At 36.8% G+C, this 27,538-nt stretch overlaps 1 protein-coding gene across 1 annotated transcript in view; it reads right to left on the bottom strand.

Annotated features, from left to right (window-relative positions):
- The window catches only part of ESR1 (estrogen receptor 1), a 158,071-nt gene that overhangs the window by 102,027 nt on the left and 28,506 nt on the right, over positions 1 to 27,538 (bottom strand). The window contains 1 exon segment of the mRNA XM_064708184.1: positions 3,830 to 4,334. Coding sequence (XP_064564254.1) covers positions 3,830 to 4,334 — 505 coding nt within the window.

The raw sequence follows: 27,538 nt of genomic DNA, 5'->3' as shown, positions 1-27,538 counted from the left end.
TTAGAACATCAGACTCAATTGCAGTATGATAATTGGGGCTAATGCTAAACAAATAACTTTATAACATTAATCTAAACATAGAGCCTGAAGTATTAGAAGATACAAACTAGCCACTGAAAGTGAGGGAGAAATTAAACTCTTATTCTGTTTGTACACTGATTTGCCCAGCCTCTGTCCCTCACTACAGACTGACAGACGGTTTTCTCATCAGGGAGTTTTCCTTTTTTTTTTTTTGGCCAAATTTGGAACCAGCACCAAAGACAGGCTACAAAGGACCTTAAGTATATGCATGATTTCACTTCAGATCTGAGGAGTGCAGACTCAGTGGGATGGCACACTGGCAGAGCAAAAAGTATGTTCTGCTGTTTCTTGTAGGAATCTACTGAGGTAAATTAGCTACTGAAAGCTTTGGTTTTTCTCTGAGTGGATCAAATCTTGCTGAAAATATTTGAGAGGAAATAACCAGAAATTACCTGAACTCAAATTCAATAGTTAAGAACAAAACAAAATTTCCATTAATTTACTGTAATAGTCATGAGTACAAGATTTCCTGTAATACTTATCAACCACTAGTCAGTATTTAATAATTTTAAAAAAAATACTAAAAATTATCAACAAAATTTTTAAAAAATGAAATTTGACTATGTCAGACAAGAAAAAGGTATTTTAGTTTGGCTACCTATAAAAACAGCCACAAGAACAGACATAAAAGAAGTCTGTGTATAGACAACACAATTTGAGTTAATTAAGCCCTTTTTTCTCCATTTCTCAAATTCTGATGCCTCATGATTTAGAGATATCAGAAGGGACATTAATATATTTATTGCATTCTTTGAAAATCATTATTTTCATGTATCATTATGCTCTTCAGCTAAATATAGAAGCCTACCATTATCTCACAACAAGAGACTAACTCTTTTGGAAAAAGAGTCACTATATGAAAGACAAAATATAACTTCAGAATTAGTAGACATATAGTTATACACCTATTAATACGTATCTGTCTATAGGCAGTACAATTTTGAACACTTACTAACAAATTCAAAAGACATTAAAAGTTTCTTTATCAGACAGAGTAATTTCTTTGTTTTGTGACCAAAGATTTTTAACATTTTGTCCAAGTATCGAACAGAATATCATCTCAGCTCCAACCTATAACGTTTATTTATTGTCCTGGATATCACTGAATGTATCACTGAATGCAACATTTGCATGTCAAATTCAGAGTAGAATAGTGTGATGCAATGCAAATATTTCTGCCTAAAAGACAAATAGCACAATTCAGTTGCACAGAAAGGTAAATGAGAATTGCAGAGGAGACTTACTGTTACATAATTTTTCATAGAAGCAGGCAGCCATATCACAAACTAATCATGATTCATTATAACTTTTTTTAGGACTTATGTTACAAGACTTTTTGCCTTTACCACTCCTACTGGTAGGCTGTTCCAGAAATTCTCTATTTTGGTAGTTAGACATCTTTCAATCTCCAGCATCAAGTTATTCATTGCCAGGTTATACTGCCCTGTGCTTTCTTTTCTCCCATAACCTAAGCTAAGACAATGAGACTAGCCAAATAAATGAAGCAAATTGGAAGTTTCTATAAAGAACTTATTCTTAAACCAAATGGCTAGATATTTAAAAATTTCCTAGGCAGTGAACACATATTCAAATTATTTTTAACAGACTACCGGTGATTGGGCTCATGCCAAAACACAAGAAGACCTAATGTTTAGTGTTGTGAGGGTGAAAACTTTGTAAATATGACCTGACAAAAATGAAAAGCAAAAAAGCAAAGTTTTTATTCATTTAATTTGAACAGTACTATGCCTGTTAACAAAAGATAATCATAGCAAGCACTTTGAAACACATTTCTTATTACCACATAAGATGCGTTCCACAGAGTTATGGCTGGAAGGGGCCATTAAATCATTTGTATAACACTGTATGCAGATAAACCTTCTGGCATATCCAAGATCATAAATTCACCTAATTACTGCTGCATTAAGCCTCAGCAATTTCAAAGGGCTAATACACATCCCCAAGGGTGACACACAACCTTGATCAGAAATGTCAGGAAAAGGGGAATACAGCTCTGGTCTTACACATTTGCTCAAGCAGTTAAACTTAAAAAGTACCTTATTTTATTTTGAATGGTATCATCTCAATTCACAGCTAAAAAATTAAAAGGACATAATTTCCATAGCAACTTCTGTGTCTGGGTTATTCTCAGGTTTGAATCCTCCTGCAGTACAATACCTGACTGTAGAACATTTTCTGCCTGTGTATTTCAACTTCACAAACTCACTACTCAACTGTTTACATACATAAGGTTGCCTACACAGTTTTCACCATAGGTTTGCATGGGACATTCATGTAAAAAAAGTATTTTAATCGAGCACAAAGTGCAGTTTAACTTTCAAGTCACTGGTAATAATTCAAGATCACTATGCTCTGACATGTACTTATTTTTCCAGGAAGTATTGTATTTGGTTGCACTAAAAAGAATTTTGTTTGAATCAATTCAGTTTGCAGATGACTGTATTGGACAATTGAACATAACCATTATCTATGATTTCACCAGTCTTTATTCTGCCTGCTCCCCAAAACTGCCCAATCTGTTGCAAAAAAGTGCAATCATTTTGTTTTCTGGGACCAGATTTTACTGCCAGATTCTTAGTCTGGCTGAGTTAGACTTCAGAACATACGTTGCTGTTCATGGCAACATGTTATATTGTGCAAATAAGCCTAGCAGAGTCTGGCCTTCAACATGGAAAAAATTGCTTGATTTATCTTTTCGGAGTTGTTACACTTCTAACAAACTTACCTGTATCTCTCAAATTAACAGAGAATGACAGAGTTCAGAATAAAAATACATCTGCTCACTTTAATTCACTGAAGCCTAATATAATAAGCTGTTGCAAAACTATGCTATAAACACTGCACAAAACGCTAACAGCGTGGGTATAGGTATGTATGATTTTCTTTTTAGAAGCCATAATTCTATTCATTTCTGTCACTTACTTCAAGAAAAGATGTCATGTTTTTCACAATTGATAATAAATATCTAAACCACGGAAATTTATTTCCCCCTTTCAAGAATTCTTTAGTCTTTCTATGCCAGACCAAAAAGAGAAAACATGAACCAAGCCTCTACTGAGGGACAAAAATAATAAAAATCCCGCTGAACAAGCCTTATCTTTTGAAAAGCAGCATGCCAGGTTTACAGTTAATATATATCACCCTCCACTGAAAAATGCATCTTAATATGCACACAGCTCTTTGGATAGCTCAGGAAGGTGGTTGCTGACTGAAATACTGTCACTGAGTCAACTCTAACACTTTGATTAGGAAGGATATAGTGCTTCTGAACAACTTCCTATGTAAGCCACTTCTCACACTGCAAAGGAAGACAGAGGAGAAAAATACTCTTACTACCATCTAAGAGCTGAACAAACCACTCACACTGAAAAATCTGTGATGGTGGAAGTATTTTTAGTTACTTCAGACAGTATTATAATGCATTACAACACTGAGGTCATTTGCCATTCTTTAATCAATTATGATTTCATGTTTTCCCAGGAAATATTTATACTCATTATCTGATAGGTTTTTATACGGATTTTCAAAATTTACAGCTTACAGTCACAGTGGGCTGAGAATTACAGTTTGTTTTATTCTACGCTATTTCTTATGGTCAAGATATTATCGATGATTCAGTTAAATCACACGCTCCTTTGCACAAAAAGCAAATATTAGGGCATAACAGATTTCTACATTCTAATTTTCTCAGATCATCTGCTTAAATAAGAAAGAAAGCAACATTTACCTGTAGAAGGCTGGAGGAGCAGCTTCCCTCATCCCGAAGCTGCCCTGATCGTTTTCAAGGTAATAGGGTACCTGTTGGCTGTGATGATGGATGAAGGGCGACAGCTGGGGTGCCGTTTGCAAGAACACCACCGGGCTTGGCGGGACACTGTTCAGGGAGTGAAATCCTGCCAGACTGCTGGACCCAAAAGATTCAGACGTAGGGGCATAACTGAGCGTGGTAGAGCTGTAGACGGGAGCCGTAGTACCAAAATCATAGGTGGCTCCTTCTGGGTAGTTAAAAACTCCTGTCTTGTTGGTCTCCACGTACATGTCGCTGAGCGATCTTTCCAGGGGAATCTTCAGCTGAGGTCTGCTCAGTGTCTCCAGTTCAGTGCCTTGAATCTGGTGCAGCAGGGTAACTCCAGAGGTTTTGGTGTGAAGGGTCATGGTCAGTACTAATGGCAGTGAGCAAGGAACATATCTGCTTTTACTGTCAACAGCGAGATCGGCAGCTGGCAGTCCACCTAAAAAAAATACCAGAACCTATTCTGAGGCTCAGCAGAAATCATAATAAAGCAGCACTACACAGGTATTCCTCTAATCTCGGCAAGGAGGAGGATACAAACAAATGCAGAGTGAGCAGTGAAGACGCACATTCTCTCTCTCTTCTTCCCTCCCTCTCCCTCTCTCTAACTTTTAGGAACTCCTCATCTGCTCTAATATGCATTACAAGGTGCTGGCTGCAAGCCAGGAGCCCTTGCCTTGTGCCGACGTTGGTTTAAACATCACTTCAGAAACAATTAGTTTTGGAGTTATACCAAAGAATTGTCCGTCTAAATGTTACTTCATTCTTACTGATCGTTTCATTTTTCACTTCAGGGTACAGTGCTTTGCAGCAACTAAAGAGAAAGAACACTAAATCCAACCAGGAAGACTAGTCCAGTGGTCAGTCAGATTGCTGCCTTTTATTTCCTCAGCAGGCTCCAATCTATCTGTGCTTATCTCTCCTCCTGTTTGATTCATTTTCATGTTTGCTAGAAATATGTAATGTGTACATTGTACTGACCCTGGGCAGGACTGTGCTGTAACTGAGATAGGGCAAAGCACAATTTTTGTGTGTGTGTGTGTGTGTGCAAGCATGCGTCCGTGTGTCTGTCTCTCTGTGTGTCTGTGCATGTTTGTGTGTCTGGGTCTGCAGGGAGCAAGCCCCAGTCAATAAAGCCTGCTAATAAAATTAAAGTGCGCATGATACCCATGCAGAAGAGAAGATTTATAATATACTTTCATCAGCAACAGCAACTTGCAGTTACTAGAGCACTATAATAACATTAAAAAGCAAGGAAAAGCTTTAGACTAACCTAGAAAATTATGCTTCCTTCTTTTTATTCTGTAAAATTATGAAATAGACATCATTTACATTTTGTCAGAGTTAGGAGATGGTTGTTTGATTGCATGATATATAAATTGAATACAGGAAATTCTTTTTCGTAGTCTTGTGAACAAAAGCCTAGCAAACTTGAATTTTGAAATCAAACTAAAAAAATCAAGTAATCTAAAATAATCAAACAGGACTGGCTTAAAAAAAAAACTGACATGCCTCTCAAAGTTATAGTTAGAAAGAAAAAAAAAAAAGAAAAGAGAGAACATAATGAAAAGGTGTGGCATGCATGCTTCTTCTTGCTATCTCATTCCATATAATTTTAACTTTGCACAAACCAGTTCTCCTGAACGAGCTAAATGAAAACCTCCAGAAATTGTTTCAAGCTCTCCAGCTTCATTGCTGTGGTCTGTGGTTCAGTCAATGAAATAGGCTAATGTCAACCCTAAATACATTAATATATGGGCTCCAGCTAGTGTGCTTTGAATACTAGCAAAGCCTATGCTATACTTAAACAACTCCACAGTTATTTGGCTCAACTTTCAAAAAACCCAAGAAACTGAAAAACTGAACATGCAGGTCACTAGAAGTGTCAAAAAAAGTTCACTCAAACCAGTTTTATTTTAGAAATAATACAGTGCTTTCAGAACTCCTACTAAAATAGCCAGTTTTTTATATTTGCAAGAATATTCTGAAGCAATATATGTTTTTACCTTCGCAGGCACAGAGCTGAGACATCAGCACATGCACAACTACGTACTTGATATATTTCCTCACCCACCCAGCCACCCTCCCGACCCTGTTCAAATTTCAGATTGTAGACTTTGATCAAAGAGATAAGCTTGTTTAAATAACACTGGACTAAACATGTTCCCAGTTAAAAAAATAATCATCAGACAACCATACCCAGCAGTTCAGAAAGTCTTCGAAGAGTTGTGCTGAAAGTATGCCAGACAGTGTGAGAGGAAAAAAGAAATGAGTGTGTGCATGTTCTTTTAGTGTGGGCGACTGTGCATCTGCAGAGACGCACAAAACAGCAAGCAAGCACAGCTCTCAGCAGCCAGGCTGCACGGGCTAAAATGAATGGCAGCTACAAGTTTGAGCCAGTCACCCTGACACATTTCATTTTGTGCTTTGAAATACATAGAAAAGGCATCATCCCTTATTAAGCTGCATAATCTGAGAATTAATGTGAATCTACCTGCCATAAAAAGTATCTACTTCTATAGTGTGCTACAAAATGGACTTTGAATTTTTATCTGAAGCATTATCCAATATGTATGCTCTGTCTAATATATTGATATGAAATAAAATCTTCCAGTGTAATAGCTATGCAGAAGGGAAAAAAACACAGAAAAACAAAGTCAGAACCAAAAAATCAGAAAGTGAGCAAACAAATAGTTGACTTCTGGGTGTGCCCTGTGCTTCTTACATGCAATTTTTAAAAACCTCATTAATTATTTTTGGGAAGTGGTGTCCTCCCAGGGAGTGAAATATTTAAAATTTCCATCAGATGTAAAGAGCATTAAACATACTGTAGGGTTAACTTGAACCATCATCACTTCTGCTGTGTACCATCTGAATTAGGGACCCTATGTGCAGCTCTCCACAAGCCACAGCCCTCCCACTGAAAGGGCTCAGCAACAGACAGCTGCAGTATCCATGCAGCACACAGCCTTGTACACATCCTGAGAGGAAAAAAAGTGAGTGCCACAAAGATCTTGGGGATTGGCTGAGAACCTCTGTGACAGCATCCTATAATGTCTGAGTTACCTTTCCTGAGGAAGAAAAGCAAGACAGCAAGAAAGGGCATGGGTGAGGTGGGGGGTGTGTCAAGCCGAATCCCATGAAAAAGCTGAATTTTTGATTTTTGTACTCTGAAAAAAAGTCAGGCTCTGATTCTGCTTACTATATATGGGCTTTTAGATATAATGAAACTATGAAATGCAAAAAGTTACTAGAGGGCTGCTTCCTTTCGTGTCCTACAGAGTAAAGAATGTGCTGCTTGCTCCAAAGTAACAAACACTGCTACTTCACCCTGCTTTAGAGTTGGCACTGGGTGCACCCACCTGTGGACTCGCCTCTCAAAAAAATGAGATCAACGTTTCTAAAACCTGGTATTTTTTGCTTAAAGGTCAGGACTTACCTCACAACTCACTTAAATCTGATCTGTTACATGTCAGATTTTACATGCTCTAGAATATGGAAATAGTAGAGTATGGGAATGGGTACAGTATCTAGCGATTGTATTTAGTGCTCTTCAGCAAATGTTTATGAAAAAACCTGTTTTTTCTAAACCCCACATCATGTATGCCTTTAAAACCATGCAGATCTCATACAGAAGGACTTGTCTCATTCACTCTGGGCTTTTTGTTTTAAATTACATGTAGTAACAAGAGAGAGTAAATAAAAACATGAATTGGCTGCAGCACCTTCCTTTCCAGTGCTAGACAGATGTTGTGTTCAAAATGGGGTAGTCTACATTCTCAGGTCTAATAATTCTCAACTATTGTGGATTCAGCTGCAGCCAAGCTGCCCTATGTATTTCACCTTAATCAAAGTCTAATATTGCTTTGGAGTTGCTGAGCATGTACTACAGGAGATAAATAGATATATAAAAATAGAGAGGAACTGCTTCTCCAAAATCTAAAGATTTGCTAACTCAAGATCAGGTATAGATTGGGGGTTTTGCTGTATTTCTGAAGTTTGGGAATATATAAATAAAATTTGGCTTTGATCCATCCAGATTCCTGCCTGCACAAGGAGGAAAGAAAAGAGCATTTAATGAATACTGAAGAAGTAGGAGGGACTAGTCCACTGTGACTGAGGAGCACTACAGACATGCTAGCAAAGATCAAAGCAGAAACTGCATCTTCATACAGAGGGATTTTCAATGAGAATTAGTTGGGATGAAACAGTGAGGACTCAGGCATTACACTTCTCATGGAAATGAAAAATTAACAGTTTAGATAAATGAAAGTGACTGATTAAATCCTGTGTTCCCCTTTTAAAAATTTCAGTCTGTTTTCCTTTTATAGATAGGCTGGAGTTCCAGTGCTCAACTCAGATTTTCCAGAGTGTGGAATTTACTCTGATTACACTAACAAAATATAAAATGTAGATACAATAAAACTAAATCATGTTTCTGCTGCTCTGTGGTTACAACTGAAAAAATATGTGGGTATGTTTCTAAAGGCAAATTCTGTTTATTTTAATTAACTGGTGAATACTTTGCATCCATTTTGTTTTTTTTAATTTGTTGACAAATTACAACTGTGATCAGATTAAGTTAGCAGACTATGCATACTGCAGTTTGGCTCAACTGGATCATCGGTCCAACACTTCAAAACTAAAATATAGCTTAAAAAAACCCAAAAGTAGCCCTCTTCCACTGATGGAAAATATTGTGGAACCAGTGAAGTGATCTCAGAAACAGAAAAAGAAAACAGATAATTAAAAATTTAGAAGATATTATTTCAACTTCTCCAAATAACTGGAAGGAAGTTTAAGAATTTCCAGTGCCATTAACATCAATAATTTTCTATTGACTACAAGTTCTGAAAGGTAGTCAGAGAATGGTAACAAAATAAGTTCATTACATAGGCTTAAATAAAAAAATTAAAGGAAAAAGTAGCAGCCTGAACATGTTTTTGCATTTTGGACAAGACAAAGCAGAAGTTTGAGGGAAAAGGAGATAAACCAAAAATACTATATGAAGTATAGTATGCAAAAGTATATAGTCAAAATATAGATATACTTTTCTATGTCTAAATTAAATATATAAATATACACAAATGCTATTAAATTTATAGGAAAATTTAAAGACAGAAAAACTCTATTCTAAAACAGGCAATTTTCAGCACTAGTTTTAGTAAGTATTGCAACAAAAAATGGTAAACTCAGAGCACATACTATAAATTTTCCATAAACCTGCTGACAGTGAAAGACCATAAACTTTTTCGCTTTGGTTCCATAGCTATAAAGATAGAAGTTTTTTTTAGCTGCTGCAATTAAAGAAGAATCTATTGTACATAACAGGAGGAACATTATGTTTTTCCAAGATTCCACAGTAACATTACAGAGAAATTATGTTGTGTTTAGTCCAGTGAGGAAACTCCTCAAGACAGACAGCTGGAGAACAGCACCATCTACCCCACTGCTTTATAAATCTTCTCTGGGGAAAGAAAAAATACAAAAAAATTAAAGCTCTTGATACCACTAGGCAAATGAGGCATGCTTAAAAATCCCTTAGGCTCCAAAGAGAGATAAGTGCTTCATGCTGTTAGTGTAAGTTTTCAACATTTAGTTTTTTAAGTTGATACAAAGATGTATACTTCTTTTTTCCCCTGCTCCCAAGTAACTCACTAGAACTAGCCATGGCACCAAAAGTCTAGATCTAAATTTTTGGTTTAGGTTGGTTTTCCTGTTAAAAGGAAAACCCATTTCACAAGTCAAATGCAAGTAGAGGCTTTGAAAAAACTGGCCAAAATAGTTCTTATTGCAAATGGGGAACTGTTGAATACAATTATTCCACACATATGGTTATAAATCTATAGCATTTAAATATGTCTTCAATTTTACCTGTAATTTGTATGGAAGACCTATTACATTCTTTGAAATTATCTGTGCAAACACAAGAAATATTAGGTTAGGATGTCAGCACATCTTTTCAGTTAAGTATTCTGACATTTTAAGTGTAAAGACTTTGTTTACATCTTTTTATGACACTCTGAAATTTTAGTCATTCAGCTGGAAATTTTGTATGTCAGTGATGAGCTCATTGATAATAATTTGGAAGTACCTGAGCCAGTTGGAAGGAAATTATCTGCTTTTACCTCCTTAGAGATTTCTAGAAACTCTTTTTTGAAAAAAGTAACCTTTTTGCTGCTGCAAACAAGGAGTTTGGAGCAAGAACTTTGAATCTGGCAGGGAGCTGAAACACTGTGTCACAGAAATGGCTTTTGCTATTCCTCTGAAAATCCATCTACCTTTGGCCAGTTTTTCTACCCTTGAAAAAACTGCAAGTTTTTAAGAGTTAAGATTCCTAAAAGCTCTTTCCTGGCTGAGCCTGCTCTCCCCTCTTTCAGATCTTAGTCCTGACTCAACTGGGCACGAAACTTACCAAAAGAATGAATGACATGCTAGAGTCCAAACTAGTATAAATACAGAATGCTTTCCCCTTTCATTACTCTTCTGGGGCAGAGTAATAGTCTGGGATTAAGTGCAGATTACTGTGTCAGTTACAAGACTGAATTTCAGACCCCAGATGTACAGACTGAATTTCCTGAAACTAAATGGGACACCATCTCCCTTTTCAATCCACCATTAGAAAACAGTATGTTAAAATACACCCTTTTCTGAGGAGTAGAAGACATCTTGTAATATAAGTAGTTTGTGCATTTTTTTCTGTTTTTTGTGCCTCAAAGATGGGAGAGGATAAAACTAAATAATTCTGCCTGACTCATACAGAATAAATTACTTGCTACATATGTAAAATGGGCCAAAATACCTGAGTACTCTGGACAAACTCAAAAGATATTAGCAAATACTAATGTTTCAAAGAGTTAGTAGATGTTTTCATAGATGCAGAAAGACAAAAGCAAAAAAGAACATTTCTCTTCTTTCCTACACAAAATGTTAACTACTTGTGAGCAAGGATGTTCACTGGTAGAAAGGCAATGAAACCTTGATTTAAGATTAAGCAACATTCCATGCTTAATAACAAACACATAATCCTAAAAGAATATTTCTAATAGACCTAGCTTTATGTAAAAAACAGAATGAACTGGGAAATGTAAAATGGTAGCTTAGTATCCCACATTTAGAGAAAAATTGAATGGACCGGCTGATCACCATGATCACTAGCATTAGTCTAGCAAGAAAACTATTTTCTGGATGTCTTGCAATTGGCTTAAGGGTGAGATATCTTCAAAATGATCAAATATTCTCATGCCTCAGCTCCCAAACACAATCAGAAATGAGACACCTGCTTATCCATTTATGCGGTGAATCTCTCAAAACAACTCTCAAGTTTTGTTTATGAGATTAAAGGAACGGGTCCAGATTCCCCTGCTGAGCCTTCCTATTCTTAAGCAAATCAACATTCCCACCCAGCCTGGTGTCCTCTGCAAACTGAATGAGAGGGCACCCAGTTTGTCCAGATCATCACCAAAGATGCTGAACAGGAGCAGCACCAACATGGAGCCCTGAGGAACAGCATTTGTGGCCACTTGCCAGCTGAGGGAGGGCGTATTTATAGAAACACCTTTTATTCTCATTTATTCTCAGAGCAGACAAATAAAACTCTTCTTGGGCTTTGGCTCCCCCAGTTTCCTGTCTGCATAGCCTCATGACATCCTTGTAGTCCTCCTAAGCTCCAGACATCCCAATATGGTCAGGATATATGAGGACAGGCTCAGGTAGCAGGGCCTTCTCAACTTGTAAGCAAAAAGAGTCAGCAGTACCTTACTGCTATCTACAACCGTCTGAGCACAGAATACAGAGAAAATACAGAGACAAACACTTATTGGAGGTGTATGGCAACAGTCCAAGGGGCAACAGGACACAAGATGGACTATGGGAAATTCTGAATCGATATTAGGTATGACTTTTTACATTTTACATAGAACAGGCTGTCCAGAGATGCTGGAACTCCTTTGAGGATGAGACTCAATTAAGTTCAAGACTCAACTGGGTAAGTCCCTGAATAGCCTGATTTAAACCTTCTTTGAACAAGGGTTTGGCCTAGATGGTACCTTGATATCCCTTCCCATTTATTCCATGATTCTATGTGTCTAATACACGGATCTGCACCAAATCACTCAGAAGAGATTAATTACCTTGGTGATGATGGCCTATTTTCCCATTTTCCACAGATGCCTGATGTCAAGATCTTACACATTTCACGAGTTAGGAAGGAAAAAAATTCTACTGGCCTCACTGTATGTTCTCAGCATTTCTGTAAACTACTCCAGTCCTTATCCAAAATATCTTTGCTGCCCATTGCCTTAGCAATGGACCCACCTGCTCTCAGTAGTCAATGAATGGCACACCTATGTTTGTCACTGAGACACTGACAATAAATAATCAGCCATCTTTTGTGGCTTCCACAAAACAAAACCAGCCTCCTTTTTTGATGGAGATAACTATCTCCACCAAAAGACTCAGTCTGAAGCATCATTAGTCCCCTGTGTCAGTGTCTCTCCACACATACGTAGGATGCAGATACCCATACAGTAAAGTGACCAGAGAGTCCAAGTACATAGAAAGTAGAGTCTAACCCCAAAACTGAAAGAAGTATAAAATAAATCTTATGACATGACCTAATTTCTTCACTCATTTCTCTTCAGTAATGGTATTCAAATACACCAAATTTGGTTTTAACATTTACACATTCCCATTTCCTCCCTAGAAGCTGATCCTCCAACTGAAAGGTCCTTGTGATGATGCTAACCCTGCCACGTCAAGCAGTTGCATTTACTGTGACCCTCAGGCCAAGAGAACTCTTCACCCAAATTACTTGGAAAAGCTTTGATGCTTTCAGCATCCCATTTTTATCTACCAGAAACTGGTAGCAAAAGTCCCTCACTTTCTTCTGGGCATCTTCTAGTAAATGGTTTTGCTTTATTTACTCCCCTAATCACTGTCAATCAATCTCTGCTATTGCAGAATGTCTACATGTACCTGTGAATAATCTGCAATCAGCACATCAAGTCCTCTTGCATGCCTTAGGTTCTCCCTATCTACTCAGAGGTTATCACAGAGCACTGGACTGTTGCCAGTGCCACACAAGGAAGGTGTCTCAGTTTACCTTTGGGCCTATTCTTACAAATCTGAAGTCCAAGAGGAAAAGTCCACAAGGAGTATCAGTTGTTGAACTAATCAGTGTTACTATACATGTTTCTGTATTCTCTCCTTGATGTCAAGAATGACCTTGTTATTGCCACTGCCAGGCCAGACACAGCTACAGCCACACCTGAGTGGTTCACTGCTGCCATTAGTCATCCCTCTGGACCATACTCTAGAAAAACAGAGTCAGACAGCAAATGTTCATTAATAATTACACTGTCTAGCACTACCAGGGAAGGTAGTGACTGCAAATATCCTGTGCAGACCCCAAGCAAAGCAGCAGGTTCAATATTCTAGAGACAAAGTATGGTAGATGTTGTAGGGGAAAATGCTAGGAGCTAATTCAACAAGCCTCTATAGGCTGGAGATGTGTTGTCTGCTCTGATCTACTTCTCAAAATCTTCTAGCAGCAGTTAAGAAAATATTTCTTAATTCTAACAAAAATTCAGACCTTCTACAAAAGAAGTCTTAGTAAGAGGTTCCCTCAAAAGACACAATTCCATTTACATAGCAGAAATGTACCATCTATAGTAAAAGATGCACTTTGGAGATAACTAGTGGCTTCTTCCACAACAGACATGGCAAAGACATGCACAACCAGAATGATCTTGAAATGAATCCTTATAAAGAATTTTCTGATATGGTTACTTCTTTTTTTTTTTTTTTAATTGATAGGGATTGTATTAAATATATAGTCCTAAATAAGGCTGTGCTATGTATCTTCCACGATAATTTGAAGCAGTTGTTGACTCCAGGGAAACTGATCATGATGAGCTAAATTATGAGTTTAAGTGCTTTCCTGGATCAAGGCCTAAGTCTTATCCTCACGCACACATCAACTCCAACCATCAGAGAAATTCAAAATTAGCAGAGGTTCTGTCTCATTTTTCGGGAATGACTTGCAAGCTTTATATAACTCTGGTTCTGTGACATAACATAGCCTCCTAACTCTGGAGAAGAATTTTTGAAACTGACTTAACCAGCCTACAAGAACGGTCAATGGAATTTGAACGAAAAACCAATGCGAAACATTCAGTTCTATTGTGATTGTTATTTGTGCTCTGGAGCACCTAAGATCACCATCAGAAATTAGGTTCTCATTGTGCTAAGTACAAGGTATACTTAGAACAAAGAATGTTTGCTCAATAGCCCAGATTTAAATATATAGCTGACTAAATGCAGCACCCTTAAAGAACAAGTGTCTCAATTACTCTACAAAAATCAAATAGATCTGGTAATGTATCTCCTGCTTCTGCTTCAAAGTTGCATTGTTTAATAAGACAGGTCTGTTTTCTAAACTCTAAATATAAAACCTTTTGATCAAGCTATCAAACAATTAAACATTTACAAATACAAGAAACCTGTACAGAACTGATTAATTAGCACTAGCAACAATTGCTCAAAAAAATCAGGAAGCAGCAAAGAGAGCAATCACAAATGACACTCACAAACCAACCATAATGTAACTGAAGCATCAACATATGCTACAGCTGTTGAAGCATTCTGTTCCTGCAAGAACAATCATAAGGAACAGCAAAATCACACAACTTCAGTGTTGTCTAACCAGCACCTCACAGAAAATGATGACACAATCACCAGCAGTGCACCACCACAACGAGATGGGAAATAAAACCCACACAACAACAACAACAAAAAAAAAAAAAGGCAAGAAAGAAAAAAGAAATCTAGTATTGGAGAAAACCCAGGCTTCTTGTTGGAGAAAACTTTCAAAGTCTAGGCTTCTGTAGAAAGACAAAAATGCATTGTCATCTGTCAAGCGGAACAAATAGGACCTTAGTGATTCAGTAACAGTTGCACTCTCTTGGCAGATATTAGCTTGTTTAAGGCAGGGAAGATCAAAGGAAATAACTAGATGCCAACAGACGGGGAAAAAAGGTCAAAGTTATTTATTATTTCAGCATTCCCCTATCTTTATTTGTTCTTCCACCATTTTCATTGTTTTGTGCAACAAGATGGAGATCTTTCTGAAACACAGCCATCAGTAATTTAATGAAATGGCTCTTTTGCAATACAGGCTCTTCTATAAGTTCAGAGGTCCATCAGATCAACAGGTTTCCTTTCCATAATGGGTGAGTGAAATAGACAGTTCCATGTACTCATTTAGTAAAATAGTCTACAAGCCACAGAAATTATTATTAATGAACTACAACACCAGAAAGAATGGACAAAAATCATGGCCATTAGAAATGTCAAATTTATAAATATTGATATTTGATTTGATGTCAAATTATAGGAAAACCAGAGTTAATATTAACTAGTAGCCATTTTTCCAGGGAATTGAGGTTACAGTAGCAAAACCTTTAAAAGCAACCAGAGACCTCTTACACCTGTGGTAAATTAATTGGAATTTTTAAGCTACTGTTTTGTCCCCGGAGAAATACCAATAAATTTAATTTCTTATTGTGCAACTAAGAGAAAGGATTATTCCCAGTAATTCATAAAGGAGCTCTTGTCACAGTCAAAACCTCAGCAATGCATCACTTGTGCAGCATGACAGAGAGAAAGGGCAGAGGTGTACTGGACAGAGACAACTGATACAGAGACTCCCAAGCCATCTTTACCTGACTCAGCACTGAAATGTGAAGAAACACTGCTGCTAGCAAGGTGAGCAAGGTGTCATGCTCTGGATTATTAACCCCTGTCTGACAAGACAGCATATTGCTAGTACAGTTACACTGCCTTCTACACCAAGTTACTAATTACCAACAACTTAATCAGGCAGTGATGTTGCACAATTCTTTCCACCACACTCCTTCAAGGAGCATAGGTATAGCTTAAAAGGCCTCTTGATAAAAAATAAAAATTCTCAGTAGTGTAGACTCTATTGATTGTACTCCTTTGAGTACAATGAGTCCTGGCATCATTAGAGCCAGAGGGGCTGGTGACACACTACAGAATCAATGTGGTGGCTTCGTGGATGGCACCAGGAAGGCTGGAGCCCCTACAAGGAGGTTAGCATGCAGAGGCCAGTGTCACCCACCCTCATCAGAGGTGGCTGAGGAATGAAGAGGTGACAATGAAGGTGCTGAAATCATCTCCCTCAGGAAAATATTGTCTTTAATGAGCTACGGCTCAGTAAAGCTCAAGGCTGTTTTTAACCTACTGAAAATAGGACAGACCTGCAGATTCTCTGCAATTGTACTATAAACTGTTGAACTATTTCTTGAGATAAGTTTGGCACGTGCCAAACGGCACTACCCCAAAATATTCCTGAGCTTGAGGCATTAAAAAATTACAGAACCATTACTACTATTTAGTTTTCATTCATGCACTGTGTTGTGGAAACTATTAGCACAGATGCAAGCTATTCCAGGACAATTGGTCCAGCTGCCTAGAAATCATCTTGAGTGTATTTAATTTATGTTTATAGCTAAAGCTCCTGGCTTTAAGATTTGATCCAAAAAACTGGTTTGCAATCTACCTGTTAGATGACAAAGTTCAAGAGCAATGCAGACTGCTGAAGCCTGGGCATGCCTCACTCAGCATGACTTGAGTGTACACAGTGAGCTGTTGGGCACTTCTGACCTGAAATGGTCCAGGGAGCATTTGGAAGGCACACAGGAAACACATGCCTGCTTCAGTGTTCAGGGAATTCACCTTCCTGAAAGCCAGCCTGTAAAGTCAATCTTTCATGCTTTTCAGGGTTTTAAAAAGAATAATTTTGCCGTACAACTCAAGTGATTTAGCAGTGAACTGTTTGTCAAAAGTTGTCATATCCTTTCTCCAGCCTTCACATTCCTGCATCTTTCATGCTTCTAGTCTGGAGACTGACAATAGTAAAAAGTTCTTGTTGTTTTTGAAAGCTAAGTGTCACACTGGCGTAGCTCTTGAGCCAGATTAGGAGAAACTGCAGGAGCACATGAATGAACCTTGTTCAGCAGCAGGAAGCCCTTAAATTAATTTCACAGTGCACTCAATGAGTCAAAGCAGAAAGGATGTAAACTCTCAAAGGGATGTGTCCACATTCAAACTGGTCATGATGAAACTCAATCAAATACACCATGGGCTACATACACCTTAAACACAGTTTATTTATTTTCTATTATCTGTATTATACTATGCTGTACAAAAATAAATAATTTTATCTAAAGATTCATTGTTTTCACAAGAAAAAATGGTCCCTGCTTAATATCAAGTACTATTTTGCTTTTCAGAAGTTTTTATGAGAAGGTTCCATTCACTTTGTTACACATTTCTATGCATAAAAACAAGTACAAGATGACCTACTTATGTGGAACTTCTGCATATTTGTGATTAGCCAATATTGACAAAGAATAATATAAATAACTACTACAAAAATTATGACTCAATTTCACAATAACACTGAGTCCTGGTTTCTTTTACTAGAAGAAAAGTATTTATCTAGAATATAATATTCATTTTTAAGTAAAATAAAGTTAATTTCAATACCTGTGACACATCAAAAACTATTAATCCACAATATTAATATTAAGAATTTTTCTTCAGTTAAAGATAATTTCACATAGGATTTAAAAGATTGCTGGAGACAAAATACTAGGGTTAGAAATTCAGCACTTTGCTCCAATACAGCAGCAATCCCTGTATGTCTATGTTTCATATTGTCAGAGGAAGTTGATTATGAGTAGGTCAAATTACAAGAATACCCATTATTATTCATACTATCAAAGAAAGCCTGCATCTGCTACTGAAGAAGAAAAATGCTCATCCTTGCTTTCCACCATCATCTGGTCACTGCTCACTAACCAGAAGAGTTCCATGGCTCTAATATGCACTTCACCCTGAAAAATCTGCACCACACAGAAAGCACATGCTTAGTACCCATGACTAATCACAAAACCCCCCATATTTCAGTCTTCAGATATTAAACAGCACTGTGATGTATTCTCTTATGTAATCTGGATTCTGACACATAGTATACCTCAGCAAAATATTTGGAAGTAGAAGTTACTATTTCTATTCAAAATTTTATCCTTCAATATTCACATTTCAAATTGAGATAAAATTTAGTTTGTGTTTTACAAATATTTCAGTGAGCCAATTTTGAGAGACTGATCTCCACTGTATTGCTGTGAAATATATTTACTGAAAAATGAACTGAGGGCAAATACTGAACAAGTATTTCTCTTGAGCTTATACCATAAATCATTTTATCAGTTTTAGAATTGAAACAGTAGTTAAATTCATTCCTATTGTGTAATTTGACTATGCTTAACAATGACTATGCTTAACAAACTGCAGCAGTTTCAAGTCAAGTGTAGATGCTGTGTGTGTTTAAGGACTGCACTGGCCGTCAGGTATCATTTTGGGCACTATATAAAAATGGTTTCTTATCAGCATACATATACATCCCATGATGTACGTTGAACATTGATGATTTGTAAGGATATCTCCAACTCCATTGCATGGAACCCATGCTCCAAAAATTACCAGGATACAATTTTTCCAAATTCAGACTTCAGACACCGTTTATTTTCCCAGGCTTTTCAATCCACTCTTCCCTATAAAGTATTCTTAACTTGCTCTTCACTGTTCATTATCAAATAACATAAAACATACTTTTGTGCAAAAAATAAAAACACTATTAAAAATCTAGACCTGCTTTGTGACAAAACTAATGCAGATGGCTACGTTTTTTTGGCTGAGGTACCCAGACTGCACAAACCCACCCTTGACAAAACTGAGTGAAATTTGTCACTATTTGAAAAGTAACTTGCAAACTTGCATGATGAGCATGAATGTATCCTCACTTAAATCAATTAATAAACAATCCCTATAAAATTAAGAGGATTATCCTCAAATAAATATTCAACAATGCTATGTAAAAATAATATGGTCCTTCTCATTAAAAAGGTGGGGGGGGTGTGAATCCACTGCAACATTGTATTACTCCACCCTATTTCTGCTTTGAAATGTTGATTGTTTGGAAATACAGGAGCAAGTGCTCTTACACAGCCTCACTGACAGAATTAGCATTTGATTTTTGACAAAAATCTCTCACTGATTACTTTCATTCTGAATTCAACAAGGAAACAAACCACTATAAAAGACACTATAGCAGCAATGTTTGAACTCCAGCAAAGTTGAACAGTTTTTTATTTTGTCAGGTGCACAGTTTCTTCTTTGAGGGAATAAACTGTCATTTACTTTAATCTCCCAGACATTGTCAGTAACCACTGATGCCATAACACTTCTATCTGACACCTTTCACTCTCATGGATGGAAGCCCATGACGGAAAAAAGAATAATCTTAACCATTTAAACACATTCTAGGTATGTTTGCTCATTTTACAGAGCAGCAACAAAATGCTCTCTTCCTTTAATAGATACAGCACCTTCACAATAATATTTGGCAATAACCAGGCTTTTATCAAAAGCCATCCAATTTCAAGAAAATATTTAGAGGCAAGAACTACCTCATCCTATAGTATTTTGTTTATTTCTGCCTAAATATTTTTAAAAACATTAGCATGGAGTTCATTGCTTAAAAAAATTTACATCTGCAAACACTGTAATAAATAAACCAGGGTCTGAAGCACAGTTAGCACTCTATAAAAATACTGATTTGGGGCAAAGCCTTCAAACATAATGATTTTTTTTGTAAATAATCCCAGATATGCTGATCTTGCAATAGCATTTGCAAGAGAAAATATCGGCTTACACAGGATATGGGACACCAGCAGTAAAGCCATTTACTTTATATTTTAGGTAATTTAATAATTTAATATTTTAGGTAAATCATAATTTAATAATCAAAGTTATTTAATAGCTTCACATCACCAGCTTCCTTTCTCCTAAGCCAAAGCATCTGTTAAAACATTCTTCCTGACTGAAACTACAACACCACAAACATGAAGACTATTCTGAAGTGAATTTTCATAGGCTCACATTGCTCAAAGATGTAAAGAAGCAATCAAAAGAGATCATTGTGAACAATCCCAGTATGAAAAATTAGATACTATAATCTTATCTCAAAGAAATGGAAGTGCCTGTAACATCACAGAAACCACCCTCCAGAAGAATAACTTCTTTCCAGACAGAAATGCAACATGAATGTTCATAAAAATTGAAGCCTGATCATCTCCCAGAAGCTGAAGGCTTGAAAACCCTGCCAAGGTCATCGTCTCTTCAAATAAACAGCAAGATGCATAACTGCAGCTAAGTGGCTGGTACTGCTTGTCACTGCATCATCTCATTTCCTTTGCAGAATCTTTGAATTCCACATGAATTCCTTTCCTAATTCTACCTATGCACTCAGATATTGCTCCATTTACAGACTGTCCCTAAGTAATTACATATTATGCCAACAGAAAAACTAATCAATTGAATAACCTGCATTTTAAGAAACATCAGAGGTCAGAATTATTAGATGTGAATGAAGAGTTACAAAATAACTTTTTGGATATGTAACACATCTAGAGCACTTTGAACATACCAAAATATTGTTCAACAGACTAAAATTTTCCATATCTAAATATATGCAAACAAAATTTATATTTTCTTTAATTCTGAATCAGATTTAAACTGTCAAAGAAAGAGTTCTGAATCTTTTGGCTCTGCTACATCAGTGTGTTGTACTGACAAGGAGTCTGAAGAAAAAAGTGAGAAGAGCCAGACTGCACAAATATAGTCATCAGTACGTCTCAGAGTAACAGTTAAGCCAATCTGTAAAAACTTTGTTTTATTTACTGCCACATATTCTTGCAAAAACTTCCAACTTGTATGCAGGTCAGGTTAGCAGTCCTTGCTTTTGGGAATATAGAAATTCCTTCAGACATACACAAAAAAAAAAAAAAAAAACCCATACAATTCATATCGTTACCAATCTGTTATGCATAATACTTGAAACCAGTACATTTACACTCAATTCAGTAGCCTAAATACAGCCCTTTCACACCTTTTAGGTCTCTCTAGGACGCCCAAGATGCCACACAAGGCTGGCCATAAGGCCACAGAGGAGACCTGTGTCCTTTGGAGCAGCTGTGCGTGGGCAATGGGCAGCTACATCTGAGGGGCTGTTGTGCTTGCATTGATCAGCCACACTCACACAAACAGCAAGCTAAAGGGGTTTCCTTCCTCTTTCACTACTTATCTTTCATTTCTCTACTTCCAGGTGAGGCATGGCCCACTGTGTTCTGTGCCCACTACACAGGCAATGTTGGTTGTGTTTTCATCAGGCATTAACGTCCTCCTTCTACTTTATGTTTTATTACCACTTCCCATACAGAATTTCAAATCCATCACTTAACTTCTACCTCATATAAATTAAACACAATGCTAGTAAAGATAAAGTGATCAAAACACCTATCCATATTTTTTTAAAATACACCCATAGTAACACAAATATTTTTGAAAATGCTTTGGTTTCTGGAACAGCTATATCTGTTATTTTCCAAACAGAAATTGTTTTCTTTTTACATTATCAACACATTTTATTTTAAAAAATAGCAAATTCTGATAATATTGAAATTGAAATTCGACATGGAGACTTTTTCTGTGGTATTTTGTATTAATAAATCAAAGGCAGAATGAAAGCATTACTTTGCCTTTTCAAGGCTACTGTCAATGTTTTGCATTCAATTATTCACCAAGTCATACTTTATTTGGAGACTTACTGATCATCTACAACTGACTGAAAGATATATCCAAAACAAACTACAAGAAAATTTAATAATTCTACCAGTTTTCCAAACTGAACAAAAGCACAGTTTTGGGGACACCAAGGAGGCTCAGATCTACTGACCCTGCCTGGCTCAAATGCACTATACGAAGGCTTGAGAATAGGTGATAGATAAAGCTAGTGCTTTGTGGAAAAGTAAACCATTGGTTGGTTGAAAACAGATGCCTATATCTGAAATCTTTACCCAGTAAAACTGTTTAAATTGGTCTAAGAGGATAACCGGACAGAAACAGAACAGACTGGATGTTAACTGGAGGAGAAGTGAAGCCATGTTGGTGCAGACACAGAATCCCCACAGCTCTGAAATACTTTCTTCAGAAACAGCAGCTACAAATGGATGTTCAGGGAATGGAAAGAACAGGACAAGTATATGTGACACTTATCCTATGTATTCTCCTAGCTTCTATTTTCTGCTCACAGGATATGCTGAGCCTAATCCAGTTATCTGTTCAACAATCCCCAATGGAACTATCTTTCAAGTTGTTTTCATTTTCCCTTCAACCTGTACAAACTGTTTCTATCCATAACAGCTTTCATCAGAGAATCTCACAAACGACTGCTGTGTAGGAAATTACTTCCTTTTGCTGGTTCTGAGCATGGTTTCTTGAAGTTTCACTGTGTGGTCTAGGCGTCATTCTCCCTTTGGAGTAACATCTTAACACACAGTCCCTATCCATTGTCTTCATTAAATTCAAAACTGAGATCCAAAATACACATCAAACCAACTCTGAAGACCCTCAGAAGAACCTGAAGTCACTAAACATCTCCCTGACTTATCTGATAAATGATTGCTTTTTCTCCTTTGGTACAGCACTGAAGCCATTCTCCCTTAGCAGTTGAGTTCCCAATTTCCTGACTCAGGCAAGCTGGAATATACAGAAGAGGAAAAGAGCATTAAAATTCTCTCTGGATAATTTGGTAGGAGTGCTCCAAACACGTCTAACACAGCAATACACTAAAAGAAAGCTTAACACAAGTCAGTTACTTATTTTACTTATTTTCTTTTATTTCATTGTGATGAAAGCATCAACAGAAGCAAGACTGCAGCCTGATGGTTGGAAATTTCACTGGGGAAAATGAAAACTTGCATTTTGGTCCTGCTCTGAGAATTACTTGTGATTTATTCAAAGTTTTCATATAAAACCCACAAAATAAATCTCAGATGAAGACTGAAATGCACAACTGCCCTGGTTTCACCAAGCTAAACAATACAGGAAGACTAATGATTTCTCTGGAGGTCTATTAAAGCCCAAACACCTTCATGCAATGTATATATGCTAGGATGGCCCATAACACCAGGAGAGAACAGCAGGCTCAGAAACCTACTGGGGCAAGGTATACTGCTATTCCTTACCATCATTAAGGCAAATTTTCTGCCTGTGAAAGAGACAGAGCCTGGAAAAATTGCTCAGTTGACCTCTATATAAAATTTGTTAAATAATATTAAAAAAATATATTTATTTATACTTATGATAACCCTCTCTGAACTCCTCCTTCCTTGAACAGACAGCTAAGTATGAGGTCAAAGAAACAGAGTTCCCATATTCTTATTATGGTCGTAGAGGACAAGATAATAATGCATGCAAAACATAGAAAGACAATTACAAAGTGTTGCTTTATTTTCTGGATAGTGGAATTACAGTATAACTTTTCCATGAGGGATGGTTTTCCAACTGAAAAACAGAAAGTAGTTCTCACCAGAATATTTATCCTCATTAATGATTAGCTTCCTGCCAAATTTTAAACTACCAGTTATTTTTATGCCTAAACTACCAAGATAATTTTGCTCGTTTGGTGAGTGGTGAAAACAAATGAATTTTCAAGTGAATCTGCACATCACTCAGACTAGCTTAGGTTAATATATCTACCTGTGATTGCAAAAGTACTCTGCTGCTGTGATGCCATGAAAAGCAATGGCTGGATTGCTCCTAGTTTGTTTACTTATTCTTACTGAAGAAAGCTGAAGCAATTAGTAAAAAACTTTTATGCATGACCCTTCTCTGTCTGACACAAACAAAATATTTCACTTCCCTATGTCCCAATTTCATACACATCCTGTAAGTTCATAGCACCTCACCCACTCAGTCTCACAGTACTATTTACATGCTAGCACCAGGCAGTGCTCTCAGAATAGTTATAAACATTAAATTTCATTAATATTTTTCCTTACACAACACAGGGATGTGACAGGCTTTGTCATACTACTTTAGCAACAGAGCAGGATGAAACCTAGAAAACAGATCCTTTCCTCTTTCTTTATCTGTGTGTGTTTTCTCATTGAATATCATCCACCAACAAAGTGTATGACTCAAAGGCTACTATTACATGGAATATAATTTTGCAAGGTCCAAAATTCTAAGAAATCTGAAACCATATTAAGGCCACCTTTGAAAAGTAGAAATTTTTCCACTGATAATCCTGTATGACTATGCAGTCATGTGCTTGCTGCTCAGAAATGGTCAATATTAACAAAAAAGCTTCCTCTTAAAGAGAGATGAAGGCATGGGAGAAGGTACTATTGCTCTATAATCCAGGCATCTGTCTCAGCATTGCACTGGAGCATCTGCAGCCAAAACATATGAAACTGCATGGAGAGTGGGTAGGGTTGGGCAAAATAGTCTAAGAGCCACTCTAACTGGTTTAATAAATAAATGAATAAATAAATATTTTAACCTTAGACACGATTTCCAATTGTGTTATATTCTTCTTCTAGGTACTTAGCAAGAGCATTCATTTTCCATACAGGAATCCTCCCAATACACTAGTAGTGTCCCAGGAAAACTACCACATTCAATACTCATTATTCTGACTGCACAAGGGGAAAAAAAAAAGAAAAAACCCTCTTAGTTTAAAATAACATTTTTTAGTTTGAAAGTTGTTATAGAAGATATTTTGTCTTTATTCCAGGTACAATTTTAAAATTTGTAGCCATAATTGGCTTTTCTCAACATATAAAATCTAAAGATATGCAAATCTGACATAAGTCTGTTGCCACAGCTTTCAGCTACATTGGGAGCCACCATGCAGTTCAAAGTCTCTGAAATAATTTCAGATAACATTTTATATTATGCTAGTTCCTTTAGGTGATTCAACATCCAAAATGTTCAACACTTGCCTTCTTCAGTGTGTCTAGTGATTCCAGCAGAAATACTATTTTGAGAACTAAATCAAAGTTTAAAAATTTTAACTTACATACAGGTTCATCTGATCACACTGTTTCATCATCAGAATATACCTATTGCAAGATCAAATCTATTGCTACTTTAATATAATTCAGTGGCATTGTGGTTACTCAGGTGCTAATTAAAATCTGGCTGTACTATTTCAATCCCATCTGTTCTCTCTTCCTCCTTTACCCTGTGGGGAGATTGGTTGGAATATTCATAGCCACAAGAGTAAATCATGTCCTGTAAAGATGGGTATCTGATTAACACAAGAGAAGATTCAGGAAAACAAAGTTGTACTGCTGTTGTGCAACACCTATGAACAGAGTTCATAAATTCTTTAAAGTTGTTATCACAATTTGAAACTTTGATTAAACAGAGAGCCTGCACTCTCTTAGACTTCCAAAGTGCAGGTGATTTTTCTTTCTGGTTTTCAACATTCTTCTAAATTGACAGACAAATGAATCAGTGTTTTCTGTTCTGGTATGCTTCAAGCACTCTTCTCAATCCTTCATAGTGTTTCCCTGATTCAACATCTGAGGATTTAGGTCTTCTTGTCACAATATTGCACAGACTGATCACGGTTGCTGGGTTCCCTCAATACTCTTTCCAGAACCATTGTTTTCTGAGACACAGAATAAGGTTCTAATAAATGTGCAAACATAACACTTGCTTGGATAATTCTGTGATTCACTTTCAAGTCCTGCTTTCCTGACTCACTGTACTGCAAAACTTCTCATGTCCATCCTGGGATCACTGCTGGAGCAATCCAACCAGCTTAGAGCAAGGACTGCAAATTTGGCTGAGTTTCCCAGGAAACACAAGCACAGCTCTCAGCCCCATTTGCTGTAGGGTTCCCTTCAGATAGGCAGTATGCATACATTCTCAGTTTAGTTTTCCCTTTCCAGGGTATTGCTATTACCCTGAACCCAAAGGACTTGCATCTTCTTCACCTGCAGCCAGGAACAAAAATGCACATCTTATCACCCAGGTACACAGGTACAGCTCTCTCACAGGTACAACTCTCTCACTATTCAGGACATGAAATATGTTAAGAACTGTGCCTCAGTGCCACATGAGTGATGAGTCCCAGCACTGTGGTATGGATGCAAACACTCACTCTAGAGAGGATTCATAAGGTAAGAATGACCTAAGATTTTATTTACTTTGAAGCAGACATATCATTGTAAAGTCCAGAACATATTTACATGGAGTAATGCTGCTCCAAAACATCTAGACAAACCAAAATTTTCTTGCAAGCAAACTAAATTCTACTGGAAAAGGGGATGAAACCAGTATTTGTCATAGGACTGAAAGACATTCTCTACAAATAAGTTTGCCTCTACTTGCTTGTGTGTCACTGTAGAAAGGCACATTCCTTCTCATACTTTCCTGGCTTAACTCACTAAATCTCCAAAGAGTTTGCTGGTTTTTATTTTAAACGAAATACTAAAGTATTCTTGTCACAATGATACCTCAATGACTAGGAGAGAATTAACTGAAACGTGCACAAATCTGCCAGAAGTAATACTTTCAGAAGACAAAGTAGTGCATCACAGCTACAATGCCCAGACAACCAGCATTTATAACACAACATTATGACTAGGTTTTAAGGTGATTCATTCTAATCCCGTTGAAGACATTAGTAGTTGGGCTTCAAACTTAAATTAGAACATTTTAAGACCCTAAAAATGAAAACTAGGGAACAAGTCTGGAGCTAGCAATGTTGGTTATAAAAGAAATCCATTTGAATTACAAAAGGAACACTCTAAAAAATTGTAAAAGGCATTTGTATAACAGCAGATAAAAACTGGCACTCACTGAATATAAATCATAATCACTACCATTTGAAACACAAATTCTGTGAGGAAAAAAAAAAAAACACCAAACCCTAAAATGCAAACTATTAAAAAAACCCCTCAGACACGTTTAATCATCCATTCACAATAAGTATGTAACAGTCTTTCTATGGTAAAATCCCATGTTATTTAAGTCATATCAGAATAAGCTAAGTTTTCCAGGGTGAGGAGGAATCAAGTGGGGAATATCACTAATTTTAAAGTTTTAACTAAATGTCTGGATATAGCAACTCTTTCAGTTAGATTTCCTAGTTTATCCAAATTTGTAGAAAATACAACATAGTAGAATGTTCTCTGGGTGATTTGCAGTAGGAAAGCAATGAAGCAGAAAGTGGCATGCCCTGGAGCAGTAAGGTTATAAATTTTTAAAAAGGCAATATGCTGAGCTATGTCGTATAGGAAAATGGGCAACTGTCCAAGTTGGGAATAGGTAGATGTGAATTACTTGTACTTACCTTTGATTTCACCTCTGGAAAAGCTGTCTCAGAGTATTTGCTTTTAGAATATTCTTACCACAGTGTATTGCAGGAAATTTGAATGCCATAAAGATGTATTTGAAAATTAATATAAATACAAAAAATGTTATAAAATTTGAAAAATCAGTTCAGGACTTAGCTATCAACCTCTAAGTGCAGTGGCTCTACAAGCTGTATATTCAAACAACAATGGATGTTAGCGTTTTTTTGAACAGGGCAGGGAGGGGCTAAGAGATAGATAATCACTTATTAACCACAAGTCAGGTTTGCAAAAGGAACCTCCTACACAGAGAATAAATAAATTTTGACCTCTTAAGAATATT

Source organism: Zonotrichia leucophrys, chromosome 3 (genome assembly GCF_028769735.1).
Source record: "Zonotrichia leucophrys gambelii isolate GWCS_2022_RI chromosome 3, RI_Zleu_2.0, whole genome shotgun sequence".
Taxonomy (NCBI): domain Eukaryota; kingdom Metazoa; phylum Chordata; class Aves; order Passeriformes; family Passerellidae; genus Zonotrichia; species Zonotrichia leucophrys.
This window is presented reverse-complemented; position numbering and strand designations above follow the sequence as displayed.